Source organism: Hyla sarda, chromosome 12 (genome assembly GCF_029499605.1).
Source record: "Hyla sarda isolate aHylSar1 chromosome 12, aHylSar1.hap1, whole genome shotgun sequence".
NCBI lineage: Eukaryota > Metazoa > Chordata > Amphibia > Anura > Hylidae > Hyla > Hyla sarda.
The window spans coordinates 32,695,133-32,713,373 of NC_079200.1; the positions used below are offsets into that span (position 1 = coordinate 32,695,133).

The window sequence follows — 18,241 nt, forward strand, 5'->3', positions numbered from 1 at the left end:
TATAGAGGGGGCGTGTCGGCCGCCGCTTCGTGCGGAGGTCGACACCCGCTATCTGGCCGGAGAGCCTGGCCCCCGTACAGAGAGATCGCAGGGGGCCCCAGCGGTCGGACCCCCCCGCAATCTCAAACTTATCCCCTATAATTAGGATAGGGGATACGTTTTTCACCACTGGACTACCCCTTTAAGTCTACTTGGAGTAAAACTTTTGTGTTAGGATTAAAAGGGACTATCTGATACTTTTTCCAAAAAGGGGTCAGACTGGGTTAAAGGGGTACTCCAGAAAGTTAAACAGATTTTTAAATAATTTCTATTTAAAAAACTTAATCTATCAGGTGCTGTATGCTCCACAGGAAGTTCTTTTCTTTTTGAATTTCCTTTCTGCCTGACCATAGTGCTCTCTGCTGACACCTTCCCATAGCTAACCTCTCCTGCTCTGGACAGTTCCTGACATGGACAGAGGTGTCAGCAGAGAGTACTTGTGATCAGACAGAAAGGAAATTCAAAAAGAACTTCCTCTGTAGCATACAGCAGCTAATAAGTACTGGAAGGATTAAGATTTTATTAATAGAAGTAATTTACAAATCTGTATAACTTTCTGGCACCCGTTGTTTAAAAAAAAAAAAAAAAAGTGTTTTCCAATGTAGTACCCCTTAAAAAAAAAAAAAATAATAATAATAATAATAATTTGCCGAACCCTCGCCATTGCTCATTGGATTCATTTTGTCTAACCACCCAATGCAAGTGATTGGGGCCCATTTAGTGGGTACAAATCACTGCCATATCACCAGGGGATTGGGCTGGGGAGTAAGGCCTGACCTATCAAAATAAAATACAGTTGAACAATTCCTTTAAACTGCCTGAACCCCTTCATGTTGCCTGAACCAAGAGTCATCAGGGCGGTCCCTGGCGGCTCTTACCTGCCCTGACGGCCTTGATGAATGGATCTCTCCTTATAAACAGCTGTCTGCAGAGGGATATTCTCTCCTTCTAGAGAGATTTCTGGCTTGGCATAAGTTCTCTCAGTTTCTAAAACACAATGACGTTTAGGCCCCGTTCACATAGCGGAATCGAACATTCTGTTGCAGCACAGTTTCATTGTTTTCAGTGGGATTCTGCTGCACCGTGCACACAGCAAACTTTCTGCGCTGGAAACATCTGCCACTCAAATTCCAGCATCCACAGAAAGAATTGACATGCCAACTATTTTGGCGGAATCTGCTCGTCTATGGTGACTGCACATTTCCAATGATGCCTAACTTGGACGATATGTCCAGCTGAAAATTTTCCGGACAGACATTCCGCAAAAATTATGCTATTTGAACAGGGCCTTAAGGAAATCTACCTGAAAAGGTGGCATGATTGGGCTGCTTTGCATATCCTTTCTACCCAGAATTCCCAGTGGAGTTATAATGGCCTTTGAATCTCTACACATCATCATGGTGTTCTCCTCAAGGAGAAATCTTACCCCTTTGACTTTCACCAGCTGAACCAGCAAACCTTGTCCTGTAATGTTAAAGGGCATTCGCCCCAAAATAGCTGTCTGCAGATAGGTATTCTCTTTTTCTGAAGGAAATCTATGAGTCAAGGCCAGTGGGGCAGGTGTGGTGTCCCGGTGCTGAACACACCTGTTTTCCTGATCTATCAGGTGGATGTCACCTATTGTGTCTGCTCCAGGCCCACTACTCAGGTGTAAATGTGTTATTTATAGCATTTTATTATATTGTCTATGCACTTTTATGCTACTGTGCCCTAAGTGGTTAACCTGTTTGTGCAGGAGAATCCTAAAGGGATCACATGCTTGCTTTAGTCAACCAGGGCTCCGTCCCTGCCCTCTCCCCAAGTCTGCTAGACTGGGTGGATATAGAGTGAAGAGAGTGGAGGTCACCTCTAGACCTCTGCTGTGGGCCTGTACCTTACCACATGAGACAAGCCTAAAGAAATTCCAGGTCATCCAGCAAGTCTGCATTGAAGAGAATAGCCAAGAGAGCCCACAGACCCCATTAGCCAAGAATTACAGGAGATAGCAAGCCTAGAGCAACTCTGGTCTATAAATCTACAGTTTTCACATGGTAGCAAGCCCTAATTCTGGATACCTATGTGGAGAGAAGAGTCAGTGTCTGTCAGCAACCAAGTCTCCTAACAGTTAAGCAACCCAAATTCAGAACAGCCTAAACATAAATAAGCAAGCAAGAAGCTAGCTAGTCAGCAAGGACTACAAGTCACATAGTGCCCTGAAGCAACTGTGATCCCGGCAGCATACTCCAGTGAACTCTGCTCTACTGTTTGAACTGTTCGTGTATACTTTTGCAAGTATTAGTAGTTTCCGTAACCCTGCATCTGTGGTCGTTATTACCCCAGCGCTTGGCCCAGGAAGCTACTACCCTTTGATTGTGGAGGTCAACGCTACGCTGGCGACATAAACTGTAAGTTATTATTGCCACACCACACACATACTAAGACACGCCATCCTAGCCTTGCCCACACAAGGAGAAATCATCAGTGACTGCCCTGATGACTTGTGGTTCAGGCAGCATGAAAGTAATGTAAGGTTTCCTTTAATTTAGATTAAGTGGACACTGTCAGATCCCAAAACTTTTTGTTGTTGTTTCTGATGAAAAGGTTGTGTAAAAAACGTTGAATATTTAAAGGGGTACTCCGGTGGAAAACTTTTTTATTTTTTTATCAACTGGTGCCAGAAAGTTAAACAGATTTGTAAATTACTTCTATTAAAAAATCTTAATCCTTCCAGCACTTATTAGCTGCTGAATACTACAGAGGAAATTCTTTTCTTTTTGGAAAACAGAGCTCTATGTTGACATCACGAGCACAGTGCTCTCTGTTGACATCTCTGTCCATTTTAAGAACTGTGCAGAGTAGGAGAAAATCCCCATAGCAAACATATGCTGTTCTGGACAGTTTCTAAAATGGACAGAGATGTCAGCAGAGAGCACTGTGCTCATGATGTCAGCAGAGAGCACTTTGTTCCAAAAAGAAAATAATTTCCTCTGTAGTATTCAGCAGCTAATAAGTACTGGAAGGAATAAGATTGTTTAATAGAAGTAATTTACAAATCTGTTTAACTTTCTGGTACCAGTTGATGAAAAAAATAAATAAAAATAAAAAGTTTTTCACGGGAGTGCCCCTTTAATAAAGAAAACAGCTCCTCAAAATTTCCTATACCTACTGGGACACTAACCAGCCCTGCAGCAGCATCAGGCTTGTCCATGAGTCATGGACAAGAGATGACTCATGGAAAGGCTACATGAACAGACACACCAATCACCTCCCACCACCACAAGGAGGCACACGCCCCCTTCCCCTGAGAGGATTTCTAACACTCTGAGCTAATGAAAAGAGGGATTTAAAAAATAAAATTAGATGTACATTGTCAGGATTAGGTACTGAGTAACATATCAATTTTGGGATCTGACAGGTACGTGTTAAAGGGGTACTCCGCCCCTAGACATCTTATCCCCTAACCAAAGGATAGGGGATAAGATGTCTGATCGCGAGGGTCCCGCTGCTGGGGACCCCCACAATCTCGGCTGCGGCATCCCAGACATGCGGTGCATAGAGCGAAGTTCGCTCCGTGCCGGATGACTGGCTATGCAGGGTGGAGGCTCGTGACGTCACGAGCGGGGCACAGCCATGACGTCACGAGTCTCTGGCGCTGCACCCGACACTCTAAACGAACGCTCGGTGCAGCATGGAGATCTCGGGCGTCCCCAGCGGCGGGACCCCCGCGATCAGACATCTTATACCCTATCCTTTGGATGTCTAGGGGCGTAGTACCACTTTAATGTTGGTTGATCTTAGAATCTTTGCATCGGCCAACAATCTTATAGGTATGGGGTTGGCAGATCAGCGTTGGCATTGCTTCTTAGTGGAAAGTGAACCAGTTTTCAATGCATTATTTAATGTTTTATGCACCTACTAAACAACCCCTGAGATCTGCAGATGAGGAGGTGTCAAGCAGGTGATGTGGTGGGAATCTCAGTCTTCGGGAATAGCGCGGGTAAAGAAAAAAATAAAGGAAGACAGAGATGGCGATCTCCGATGACGTTATCCCAATTCGAGATTTCGATGCAAAAAAGAGAAGTAAGGAGCCGCTCACCTCATGGCATTGCGCTAACGACAGGCACAACACTGTGACACGCTTGTGGTGGTGGTGCACGGCAGGGTCCAGGAGTCGCTTGCTGTCGGTACCGCATACAGCGGTGCAGAATGTAGATTTAGGAGATGTTTGGGGAGTTCCAGCACTCAAGTCGGACCTGAGGGGATTCCCTGTCAGGAACTCCCTGAACATCTCCTAAATCTGCAGTCTTAGGGAATAAGCAATATCTAAAGGTCAAACAGAGAGTCAGGGACTCCCTCATATCACAAAACCTACTTGACTGGAAACTGACTAGAGCCCGCTCACTCGGTGGTTTGGTAGGCTCAGGGCTGGTGCAAGGAGTTTTGTCACCCTAGGCAAAAGCTAATTTTGCTGCCCCCTTGACTCCGCCCATTAGCCCGCCCTTTGATACGCCTCACCTTACTACTGGGGTGACACACTGTAACAAATCTCCTCATGCTGCGGGCTGAGCAAGTGGTTTGGATGCTGGTTGTCTAACTTTTTTGTGGCAGGCAGAGCGGCGCCCCCCCCCCCCCGCCCCCCCCATCAAGAGGGTGCTCTAGGCGGCTGCCTATTTTGCCTATAGGCAGAGCCGGCCCTGGGTGGGCTGCTTATTGTGTAGCACCCACTACTGAAACATTTTAAGGTTAACTTTTTATTGAAGTGTGGGTGTTCATCCCCAAAAGGTCACAGAAGATATGGGAGAACATTGTGATCAGATTCAAGCACACATCAATGTTTTTCTGATCTGACTGGGAGAACGTGACTTTGCTTTGGTGGCTCTGAGGTACATTACATAAGTTGGGTTATTTGCTGAGCCCCTATGACTTTCGAGATCACCTTTCAAAGGTTGACTGCATGCAGTGAGCGACTTCAAAATCATTTCTTGGGTAAACAGAGCCGCCCTGACATTTATGGGAAAACATTTTACCCATGTCTGCTGGATATTAAATATTCCATCTAGGTTTATATCCAAATCAAAGTTATAAATAAAAAGGACATTCATGCAGACATCTTGTTCCTCCCAATGCATGCGTTTCCTTCCTGTACTGCCAGGACCCCTTCTCCAGTCTTCTTTTATAGACACCCTTCTCGTACTCACCATTTCACTTAACTCCTCGTGTAGCTCGCTCCTCTCCGCGCACATCTTTTCACATGCACGCACCATCTCTCCCAGCTGCTCCTCTTTTTCTTGGCTGTTTTGAAGCTGCAGGAAAATTACAATTAAATTATTGACACATTAACAATCCAAATGCCAATGGGATGGTTGGGGCCTAGTATGATCTGAACGAGGAGAAATTAATCCCTATATTGCTCAAATTGTATAATGCTGCGAATGAGTTGAGGAGGCTCCCTGACTCTATGCGGGAGGCCCTAATTTTAGTTATCCTTAAGCCGGGGAAGGATCCGACTCTTACCGTCCTATTTCCCTTTTAAATGTGGATATTAAGATTCTCGCTAAAATCCTTGCAAATAGGCTTAAGGGGGTTATTACTTCCCTCGCTCACCCTGACTAGACGGGCTTCATGCCGGGTAGAGCTACAGATGTTAATGTAAAAATGCTCCAACTTCATCTATCCGCCTCGGAGGGCGATGCTTCTACAGGTTTTGGGGCCAGCTTAGATGTCTTTAAGGCATTTGACTCTGTTGAATGGCGCTTTCTTTGGTGCCTGTTGCGTGCCCTCCGATTTGGACCTTTGGGAATTGGGTGTGGTTGTTGTATGATCAGCCTAGGGACCATATCCAAACTAATCTTGATGTACCTGACTAATTTCCCTTGGGCAGGGGTACCCGACAGGGCTGTCCTCTGTCACTTTTCCTGTTTGCTCTGGCGGTGGAGCCATTGGCCGTGGCAATCCATACCTCTGGATCTATTCATGGTCTACAGAGGGGGTCCTTGGTGGAGAAGGTCTCTATGTATGCCGATGATACCTTAGTTTATCTGGCTGATGCCGATGAATCTCTCTTGGCTTTGTTTGACCTCCTTGACACTTTTGGCTCTTTTTCGGGCCTGTGTGTTAACTGGGCCAAATCATCCCTAATGCCTTTATCCAAGAGTGTGGTCCTTCCGACTTCTCTTCCCAAGGGCCTCCGGCTGGTGGAGAGTTTCCGTTATTTGGGGGTGGAGGTGTCTGTTTCCCCGGGTACCTTTATGACCCTTAAAGGGGTACTCCGGTGCTTAGACATCTTATCCCCTATCCAAAGATAGGGGATAAGATGCCTGATCGCGGGAGTCCCGCCGCTGGGGACCCCCGGGATCATGCACGCGGCAACCCGTTTGTAATCACTCCCCGGAGCGTGTTCATCTCCGGGACTGATTACCGGCTACTACAGGGCGGGCGGCGTGTGACGTCACGCCCCCACCCCTGTGTGTTGTCACGCTCTGCCCCTCAATGCAAGCCTACGGGAGGGGGCGTGATAGCTGTTTGACGTCACATGCCGCCCGCCCTGTAGTCGCCGGTAATCAGTCCCGAAGTGAACATGCTCCGGGGACTGATTACAAACGGGGTGCCACGTGCATGATCCCGGGGGTCCCCAGCGGCGGGACTCCCGCGATCAGGCATCTTATCCCCTATCCTTTGGATAGGGGATAAGATGTCTAAGCATCGGAGTACCCCTTTAATCTTATGCCCCTTTTGACTCTTACTAACACCAGACTGGGGGTTTTTTCCTCTTTGCCTTCATCGTTAGATGGCCGTGTAAACATTTTTAAAATGATTTATCTTCCTAAGTTTCTCTATCTTTTTCACCTCTCTTTTATTGTTCCTCTGAAATGGTTCTTTAAACAACTGAATGCTACTCTTAGATCCTTCTACTGGCAGGATAGACCTTCGAGACTGGGTCAAGCACTTCTCCAGGTGCCAAAGCAATAAGGCGGTCTTGCAGCTCCAAATATGTATGGCTATTTTCTTGCTTCACAGCTGGTCTACGCGGCATGGTGGATCGATCTGGATCTCTCAAATGCAGCCACGGCTCTTCTGGGGGTACTCATGGGGTCCTATGAGTCCTTGACGAATTCGCTGTACAGGTACTCTTCTTCCTCCTCCCTGTTGGGTCCTATTAAAACGGTGGTGTTTGTTTGGTCTGTGGTCTCAGCTCACTTTCCCTGCCAGCGATTTCTCCCAGGGCACCCCTGTGGGGTAACCCACATTTGGCGCACCTTCAGGGGTGGGAGGCGGCTGGTTTTGGAGCTCACATGGAGTCAAATTTGCTATGCACCTGTTAATTTTATATCAGACAGGAGGCTCGTATCAATGCATATTCCTTCTTTAATAAGCTCAATAGCAGAAAGAAAGATGCACAAACTTCCATAGTGAAAGAAAAAACACATAGGATGCAGGTTACCAAGCAACCTAACCGCACCCCTTAATCATATCCACCAATCCAATCCAACTTGCATCATATAAAACCAACTGAAACTCCACCTTCCTCCTCTTTCTTTCTGCTCAATAGCTGGGAGCACTACAGATAAGTATTCTATATTGAAGTTTTGATAGATTGTTTTACGGTCTGTGCTACCAGTGGGGCACTTGACCTCATATTCTAAATTATCTTTAGGGGTTCAAGATTATATGAGATATTTACTGGAGTAGATACTGCATACTCCTGTTTAGTTTTTTCCCCCTTGTTCGGCAGGCCTGACCTGATTGCTGTTTCATGCGCCAGGTTCGGTCTGCCTCCCTCTTTCTCATTTCCTTTTTCATTTCCAATTACCTGGTTGCGCCCTTTCATTCTCTCGGGTGGCGGCGTTTTTTCCCTGTATTCAAAGCGGGGGGGGGTCCGCCATCACGAATGACGTCTGCGGGCTTGTTGTTTTCAGCTCCGCCCTTCTTCTTGGCGCAGGGTGCCGCGCGCTGTACGCTTTACTAGCGGCGCTCGCGAGATTTCGGCCGGGGAGTGGCCACGCCCCCTGCTGCTCTCGCTCACTTCCTCTGTTTGGCGCTGCGATCCGGCTGCTGATTAGCAGCGGGGATCGCAGCGGCAATTGGAAGGGACTCGGAACCGGACGATTCTTAGTTCTGGTTCCGGGTTTAGTAGCAGTAAATGCCCATAATCATAGTTGTCCCTGCTAGTGGGCTTAGGGAATCTGGGGAGACACAGAGGTGTTTCTTCTACTCTCCCGATATTCCATATAGTTTCAGTTTGTATTGTATGACAGTACATTGATTAAAGGTATTTATTTATTTTTCTCTTTCTTTACAGCTCTTTGTGGTTTCCCCTTACTGTGCAATTCGCATAATGGCTGAGGACAAATCTAATTTGACCCTGGGGGAAGGCCCCATGCCCACTCCTGATATGGAGTTCATGTCAGCCGATCAGATACAACAATTAGTTTGCAGGTCGGTACAATCGGCCCTCTCCTCTGCTATGGCGTCGGTGAACGACACCATTTCTAAATCCGTTTCTTTGGCCATGCAAAATTCTCGCCCTGAGGGAACATCTCCAATCCCGTGTGCTGAAGGCGGGGAATCGGTATTGGAACGAGCCTCATGCTCGGGTGGACCCGGCAAGTCTGTCCGGAAGAAAAATTACACTACTGACTTAGTGACCTCTCCTGTTGTACAGGGCATGTCAGGAGATAGTATAAATATTACGTCTCGACCTCTCAAGGTGGTCGGCGCCCCATCGGTGGGCAAAAGACCCTCCTCACGGGAGGATGTATCTCACCATAGACCTACACGGTCGGCTAAACGGAACAAACCTGACTCCTTCGTGGACGCATCTGATGTGGACTCGGAGTCGGACTCAGGGAGGTCGGACTCTGTCGCTTCCAGTGGCGATGAGGAGGCAATGGGGGAGGATACGGATGTACCTCACCCAGGCCCTTCCACGAAAGGGGATCCATCCCCTGATACATTGCTGGACTCCTTAGGAGTACCTTATTTTGACCCGGAGGCTATAAAACACCCACGGTCTGGCGAGTGGGAGCCGATTCCGGAAGTTGCTAAATTCCTCGAGGCTTGGATTCGAAAACCCCTGGACAGGGGTAATAGAAATAAACTTCGGTCAGAATGTCCGCGGCCTTCGTTGGCCAGTAGGGTGGCGGTGACGCCGGAACTAGACCCTATTCTATTGAAATACATGACCAAATCGGGTAAGAACCCGAAGAAAGGGATCGATCGGTCCTTTAAATCGGTTCAGGATAAGTTCCTGGACTTACTGGGACCGATTACCAAGATCCTCATTATGGCTGAACAGGCCGTGGCTTCTGGTGAAGCAGTAAATGCAGAGGTATTGAGAGGCTGGGCCCTGAGGGCCACGTGCTTACTGGGTAATGCCAACACGGCTATTTCCGCCGAAAGGCGTAGGTCCATCCTCATGAGGTTGGACCCTCAATTATCCCATTTGGCCACGGAGGAGCCAGGCCCCTCGGCGGAAGGGCTTTTGTTTGGTGACTCCTTGATTAAGAATATTAATCGCTTCGTGGGCCTCTTCTCGAGTCTAGATAAGGCTCAGACCTCATTGCGGAAAAGTGCCGCTGGTAAGGTTTTCGATAAGGCTGGAAGGGGCAAGGGTCGCCCTTCCAGCCGGGGAACCTATTCCAGACCCTTCCATAGACGGACAATACAATATGTCCAAGAGCGGACACAACCTGCGATGGTCACGGCACCCTTGGCTCCTACACCCTTCTTCCCCCCTAGAGGACGGCCCTGGAGGGCTAGGGGTTCCAGAGGCTTCCCAAGAGGAAGAACAACAGGTGGGTCCTTACAACCTAGTGAGGTCACATATCCCTGTAGGGGGCAGGCTGAGATTTTTTACCCACGCTTGGTCCCAGATTACGGCGGATCCTTGGGTCCTCCAGATGGTGTCGGGGTACATGATAGAGTTTGTGAGTCCTCCCGTGCAAGTGAATGGTCCACGGACTATCCATTTTTCGGAACAAGACAGGCTCCTGATTCAGGAGGAAGTTATGGATCTGTATGCCAAACAGGCAATTCGGCCTGTGGACGGGCCCCATATAGGGTTTGTCAGCAATATCTTCTTAGTAAAGAAGAAAGACGGCGGCCATCGGCCGGTCATAAACTTAAGGGAGTTAAACGATTACGTACTTTATCGCCACAGTTCTCGTGCCTCCCATTCGGTCTATCGTCCGCCCCGTGGTGTTTCACCAAACTCCTAAAGCCGGTGATGGCTTGCTTGAGGAGTCGGGGAGTGAGATCGATCATTTATCTAGACGATATTCTGATCATGGCACGGTCCAGACGTCAGGCCAGCATACATGTGGAATGGACACTGACGCTGCTCGCGGAGCTGGGTTTTCTTCTCAACGAGAAGAAGTCTGTACTGGTCCCCGCTCGGACCATGGAATTTTTGGGTTTCGTAGTAGATACCCATTTGGCGACATTGAGTCTGCTGAGCAAGAAGCTTGCGTTAATTCGCAAAGAGATCAGACAATTGTTACGCAAGCGGAAAGTGTCGCTGAGAGCGGTTGCCCGGATCGTGGGCTTATTGTCGGCCTCAGTGCAGGCCATTTTTCCAGCCCCGTTGCAATACAGGGCACTCCAGAGATTGAAGAACAGCCATTTGTCGGAAGGGCTATCATATGCAGCCCAGGTCCCAGTGTCAGAAGAAGCACGCGAGGAATTGTTATGGTGGCTCCGACATGTCCAGGATTGGAATGGGAAGACAATCTTCAATTCCAAGCCGGACCTAATTATAGAATCGGACGCCAGTTTGTCCGGCTGGGGAGCCAGGTGCGGATCATCCGCCACCGGCGGGAGATGGTCAGTGATGGAAGCTCAGCTTCACATCAATTGTCTGGAGCTGCTGGCGGGCATGTTTGCTTTGAAGAGTTTTGCTCCACACAGGACGGATTGTTGCATCCTGCTACGGATGGACAACATCACGGCGGTGCAATATGTCAATCGCCTAGGAGGCACAAGGTCTCGTCCACTGACGGACCTGGCAAAGGATCTCTGGTTCTTCTGCCTGGAAAGGAACATAGTGCTTCAGGCGGAATATCTACCGGGAGTTTCCAATTCTGTTGCGGATTGGAATTCCAGACATCTGGTGGACGGCAGCAATTGGACCTTGCATCCGGCAGTTTTTCAGCAGGTTCAGACCTTATGGGGACCCCTTGGTCTGGATTTGTTTGCATCACGGCTCAATCGCCAGTTGCCCCAGTTTTTCAGTTGGCGACCGGATCCAGAGGCGGTGGCTACGGATGCTTTCCTGCAGATATGGCCTCGGGAGGGGTCATACGCATTTCCCCCTTTCGCCATGATACCCAGGGCATTATGGCAAGTGGCGATACAGAAGGTTACGGTGGTTTTGATCACTCCGTGGTGGCCAGCCCAGACGTGGTTTCCCCAGATTCTGGGGATGACCATAGATTCTCCGAGGATATGTCCGTTGTTCCCTTCTGTCCTACGGAATCCCTCGGGAGAGGTGCACCCGATGGTGTTATCGGGTCAGTTGAGGCTGTTGGCATGGCTGATATCGGGTCAACAGGACTTGATAGATTGTTATCACACACAGCTAGGGACCTCATTGGTGAAGCATGGGCTCCGGGTACCAGATCGGCTTACCGGTCAGCCTGGTGTTCATGGGTTTGTTGGTGCTCACAACGGCAGGTGGATCCCACTTCTGCCTCTGTGACTGCTGTGCTGAATTTTTTATCAGCGGCTTTTGAGGACGGCAAGGCGTACCGGACCATCAATGTGTACAGGTCTGCTATTTCAGCCCATCATGCCCCGGTGGAAGGCAGGGCGATTGGGCAACATCCATTGGTTTGCCGTCTCCTTAAGGGCATTAGGTTTTTTATTTTAGGCCGGAACATCATGTTTCTATGTCGGTTTTGTAATTTACTGTTGTTTATATTGCTTTGAACTTGCATTGATACGAGCCTCCTGTCTGATATAAAATTGGAGATTTTCCTATTATTATGACGGAAAATATAGATTTTATGAAGACAGGAGGCGAGTATCATCCCTCCCTTATTACCCAACCCTGTTATGGTGTATATTTTCTGTTTTCCAGGTTACTGAAGTTCCTAATAGAAGACGGTGGGGTGGTTAACCTGTTCATCGAAAGACGGTTTCGGTTTTTCTGTTGGATCAAAGGGTTGTTTCAAGTCGATAGGAGCTGGCCGCTTCGAGTTTGGATTGGAGAAGACGACGTGGTCAAGAAATTTGTTGGATTTGGAGATTTTTTGAGTTTTATCGGACTGTTCGCATCCAGAAAGAGGAGGAAGGTGGAGTTTCAGTTGGTTTTATATGATGCAAGTTGGATTGGATTGGTGGATATGATTAAGGGGTGCGGTTAGGTTGCTTGGTAACCTGCATCCTATGTGTTTTTTCTTTCACTATGGAAGTTTGTGCATCTTTCTTTCTGCTATTGAGCTTATTAAAGAAGGAATATGCATTGATACTCGCCTCCTGTCTTCATAAAATCTATATTTTCCGTCATAATAATAGGAAAATCTCCAATTTCCTTTCTTCTCTGTTATGCAAACTCGCTTCAATCTCCCTCGGAGTGCCTTTTTTTAGGTATCTTCAATTGAGATATGCGATACAGGCACAGTTTGGCTCCTTGGATGTGGCTCCTGCCTTTTCTGATGTTGAGCTGTTGCTGGGTACTTCTGACCTTGCCGAACCGCTTACGCAAGCGTATGCACTGTTACAATCTGTGGAGCCAGATCCCTTTTCCTTTGGCTTATCCGAAATGGGCAGAGGATATACCAGTGCAGTGGAAGGAGTTTGTGCTGTCCTATTATCCTACTATTGTTAGTGTTCGTGATCTTTTTATCCAGTTTCGTCTTATTCTTCAATAGTATTACACGCCTGTCCGCTTGCTTTGTATTGGGGTTTCATCTTCTGATGTTGTTTCCGGTGTAATGTTCATAGGGGTTCACTTTTGCATGCTGTGTGGGACTGCCCATGCGTGGTTCCCTTCTGGAGGGAAGTATTGCAATTTTTGGCTGATAACCTGGAGTTTCCGTATGTTTATGCCCCAGAAGTATGTCTCCTGGGTGTTATTAATGGACTGGTGTCCGGTTCGCACAGGCATCTCTTGGTACGGTTTCTTCTTTTCTGTGCTCGTAAAGTGATCATTATGGCTTGGAAAGACACTACTACTCCTCCTCTCTCCCGCTGGTTGTATGTTCCTCTGTATCGGGCCTTATATATAAGTCATGGTTGTCCCAACAAGTTTGATAAAATTTGGATGCCCTGGTTGCTTTTGGAGGCTTCAACTGATCCCCTGGTTCGGTCCGGGTCACAGACTTAGCGGGCCTATTATCTACTGTTGTCATGGAGGGGTGGGTGGTGGGATTCCCCAGGGTTGTGTGTCTGTGTGTTTGGTTGTGTGTCTGCATTGTTGGGCCTGTTTTCACTGGAAGATGCACAGGTTGGGACTATTCATGAGACACATTGCATGAGTGTTATGGGACTGACTTGCGACAATCTATTATACTGTCCTTGTTTTTCTGTATCCCTATTCACCTGTACCCGTCCCTTGTTTTGGCATTCTGGTCGCTCCTGTGGGGCTCCTAGTTGTATTGTTTTGTTTTCTTGTGAAAATTGCATAAATAAAACTTTTATAAAAAGAACAGAGATACTTTCTTTCAAAGACCGCTCCCTGTCGGTCTCAAGGTTGGGTGTGGTTCTGCAGCTAAGTTCCATTGAAGTGAATGGAGCCAAGTTGTAATTCCACACCCAAAGTGGAGACAGACAGGAAGCGGTCTTTGAAAGAAATTTGGCCTGTTTTCTTGAATCCTGGATAACCCCTTTAACATGGTGTTTATGTGGTATTGCAGCTTAGCCCCATTCACTTCAGTGCAGCCGAGCTGTGTTGCTAGACACAACCAATGGACAGGTGGGGTGTCATCTATGTAAGGCCGGGTTCACACAGGCAAAAAATGTGTGAAATGTTTGCACGAAAAACAAGTCCAGACATTCTGTACATTTGACTAACTGGCGGGCGCTAGGAGCGCTCGGAAATGTGTCGTCTCATAGACAGCAATGCATGTACTTGCGGACTCTGCAGAAAGAATAGACTAAATAAACTTTTCTTTCTGCGGACGCCGGAATCAGAATTTCCGTAGCAGAAACATCTGGTTTTGGAAATTCTGCCATGTGAACAGTGCATCAGAATCCCAATGAAATCAATAAATAGTACTCTGCTGCTGCGGAATGTCAGTGCAGAATATTCATGTGGAATTCTACATAGACACAGAACATGGCCTAAGACAGCCAAAGTTTTTCTAACCCATTGAAGTAAGACCAGGCATCTGGCATGAAAAGTGGAGAAGGTTTATGTGGCATATAGAAATAACTTAAATCATCAAGAACATTTTCGACATGCTCCATGTTATTAATTTTTTGTAACATTTGAAGGGGTTGTCCAGCAGGATTAAAATAATAATAATAATAATATTGGTCATATGGGTCACTACTGTCAAGGATTGGCTGAGTATGCACTTCCTGTGTGGCGGGATGGGGAACAGGAAGTAGATCAGCAGGGACCTGGACACTAATGAAACGGAAGCAATTGGGAGCAGGTAAGGTAAGTCCTCCAACTACCAGGAACCGAGAAAATGCCAATCCGTGTAGCTGCCGTCCAAGGTTTAGATAGTCCAAGGCTTTTGTTTTCTCTCACCTACTGTCGTCTCTCAGCACGACCGCGCATATGCCACTTCCAGGTTTTACGCAGAAGCAGTGAGCAGCGCATGCGCGATAGCTGCTGAGAGCAGACAGTATGCATCACCCGCACTATAACTCTGTACAGACAGGTTTGTGCTGGTGATGCTGATAACAGATTCCCTTTATAGACTATGAGACCCATGCCTGTTTTAACTGGCATATGTTGGCCTCCCAGTTAAACAGCTTGCAGACATATACATGCCACATAAGGCATATTTGAGATGTGAACCTGTCCTTAACTGACAATCTTCTAGTAAAGGACGTACAGTATACTTAACAACTAGCGGGGACGATATAGCGGTAAAAACGCAGCATAGCAGTAGTCATATCATGCTATTTCCAACATGAACTACAGAACTAACAAATGTAGGAGGAAAACATCTTAAAAAGGTTTCTGCAGTAATATCAGGAAGTATTACTTTACTGAGAGAGTAGTGGATGCATGGAATAGCCTTCCTGCAGAAATGGTCGCTGCAAATACAGTGAAGGAGTTTAAACATGCATGAGATAAGCATAAGGCTATCCTTCATATAAGATAGGGATAGGCATAAGGATATCCTTCATATAAGATAGGGATAGGTATAAGGCTACCCTTCATATAAGATAGGGATAGGTATAAGGCCATCCTTCATATAAGATAGAGATAGGTATAAGGCTACCCTTCATATAAGATAGGGATAGGTATAAGGCTACCCTTCATATAAGAAAGGGATAGGAATAAGGCTATTCTTCATATAAGATAGGGATAGGTATAAGGCTACCCTTCATATAAGATAGGGATAGGCATAAGGCCATCCTTCATATAAGATAGAGATAGGTATAAGGCTACCCTTCATATAAAATAGGGATAGGCATAAGGCTACCCTTCATATAAGAAAGGGATAGGAATAAGACTATCCTTCATATAAGATAGGGATAGGTATAAGGCTATTCTTCATATAAGATAGGGATAGGAATAAGGCTATTCTTCATATAAGATAGGGATAGGTATAAGGCTGTCCTTCATATAAGATAGGGATAGGTATAAGGCTATTCTCCATATAAGATAGAGATAGGAATAAGACTATCCTTCATATAAGATAGGGATAGGAATAAGGCTATTCTTCATATAAGATAGGGATAGGAATAAGGCTATTCTTCATATAAGATAGGGATAGGTATAAGGCTATTCTCCATATAAGATAGAGATAGGAATAAGACTATCCTTCATATAAGATAGGAATAGGAATAAGGCTATTCTTCATGTAAGATAGGGATAGGAATAAGGCTATCCTCCATATAAGAAAGAGATAGGTATAAGGCTATTCTTCATATAAGATAGAGATAGGTATAAGGCTATCCTTCATATAAGATAGAGATAGGTATAAGGCTACCCTTCATATAAGAAAGGGATAGGAATAAGGCTACCCTTCATATATGATAGGGATAGGTATAAGGCCATCCTTCATATAATATAGAGATAGGTATAAGGCTACCCTTCATATAAGAAAGGGATAGGAATAAGTCTATCCTTCATATAAGATAGGGCCAGGGACTATTGATAGGATTCAGATTATTGGGCAGACTAGATGGACCAAATGGTTCTTATCTGCCGACACATTCTTTGTTTCTATGTTTCTCTTTAACTCCACATTTAGTATGTGCCGCCATATGTGTCGTAATTGACTGGGTTAAATGACGATGTGCGCTATAGCAAAGCCGTTCTCTGGTTTACAAATCCTTCTTCCCTGAATTCTCTGGAAGCCTGATTGGCTTATATAAGTCTTCACACACTTTTATGGTGGTCTTCACAAGGGGAAACCTTACCCCTTGGGGCCAATATAAGTTTTATTTCTTTTATACAGGTGTATTCATAGTCTGGGTTGTCAAAGTGACCTGTCTACGGTAAATCTGACACATAAGACGCATCTTACTATAATTAATATATATATATATATATGTATATATATATATTTATGAATATAATGTTTGGTTTTTTTTTATTCACTGATACCTGAAACAGTTAAAGAAATAAAGATCTTTTGGTTTACAAAGGAGTTTCTATGTCTTTATATAGATTGCTATATTATATAACCTCATTCATTTCAGTTGATGCTTGCCTCCTATTGTTTGTTACCGTACTATACTTTGTTTTTAGGAGTTAAAGTGCAGTCACCTAGCGCCACAATTGTGTAACGTGTCACTGCCATATTGTTCTGTTTTCCCTCTTGAGAATCACCCCCGGGAGAGTGTGAAAGAGGTGGGTGTACGGTGCCATTTATGCTGTGTGTCATTATTACTATAAGTAGTTACTCCAGAAAGGAGAGAGGGGGTGGAATTAGATTTTATATACACATGAGTCATCAGGTTAGCGACGCCAGCGGAGATATCTATACACATACATAGCGATGGATGGAGAAGGGTGGGAGAAGCACCGAGCAATGCTGGAGACTCTTCCCCACTCACCTCATGTTGGGCGACATCGTTGTGCAGAAGAGATTCTTCTTTAGTATCATAGGGTGAAAAGTTTTGCTCATCCCCAAATTCGGTGATAATGGGATACTGCGGGTAAGAAGGAAGAAAACATAACATAGGGTAAAACATATTAGTCTGAAAGAGATTCCACGACAATTGTCACATGACTGTTTTATAATATGGCGTATACTCCTATAAAGCAGTACAGTAAGCTCATCTACTGTATGTTTATTGTCATTCCGATATTACCATTTCATTATACAGGGTGGGCCATTTATATGGATACAGCTTAATAAAATGGGAATGGTTGGTGATATTAACTTCCTGTTTGTGGCACATTAGTATATGTGAGGGGGGAAACTTTTCAAGATGGGTGGTGACCATGGCGGACATTTTGAAGTCGGCCATTTTGAATTCAACTTTTGTTTTTTCAATTGGAAGAGGGTCATGTGACACATCAAACTTATTGGGAATTTCACAAGAAAAACAATGATGTGCTTGGCTTTAATGTAACTTTATTCTTTCATGAGTTATTTACAAGTTTCTGACCACTTATAAAATGTGTTCAATGTGCTGCCCATTGTGTTGGATTGTCAATGCAACCTTCTTCTCTATATACTGCTATATACTACTATATACACCGCAGGAGAAATGCTAGCACAGGCTTCCAGTATCCGTATACACTGCTATATACTACTATATACACCGCAGGAGAAATGCTAGCACAGGCTTCCAGTATCCGTATACACTGCTATATACTACTATATACACCGCAGGAGAAATGCTAGCACAGGCCTCCAGTATCCATATACACTGCTATATACTACTATATACACCGCAGGAGAAATGCTAGCACAGGCTTCCGGTATCCGTATACACTGCTATATACTACTATATACACCGCAGGAGAAATGCTAGCACAGGCTTCCAGTATCCGTATACACTGCTATATACTACTATATACACCGCAGGAGAAATGCTAGCACAGGCTTCCAGTATCCATATACACTGCTATATACTACTACATACA

The 18,241-nt window shown here is 45.8% G+C and overlaps 1 protein-coding gene across 2 annotated transcripts in view; it reads right to left on the reverse strand.

Annotated features, from left to right (window-relative positions):
• TBKBP1 (TBK1 binding protein 1) overlaps nucleotides 1–18,241 on the reverse strand; it is an 82,601-nt gene that overhangs the window by 48,094 nt on the left and 16,266 nt on the right. For both annotated transcript variants that reach the window (XM_056548086.1, XM_056548087.1), the window contains exons 2-3: nucleotides 17,203–17,298; nucleotides 5,217–5,321 (exon numbers count right to left, since the gene is read on the reverse strand). In XM_056548086.1, coding sequence (XP_056404061.1) covers nucleotides 5,217–5,321; nucleotides 17,203–17,298 — 201 coding nt within the window. The remainder of the gene's footprint in view (nucleotides 1–5,216; nucleotides 5,322–17,202; nucleotides 17,299–18,241) is intronic.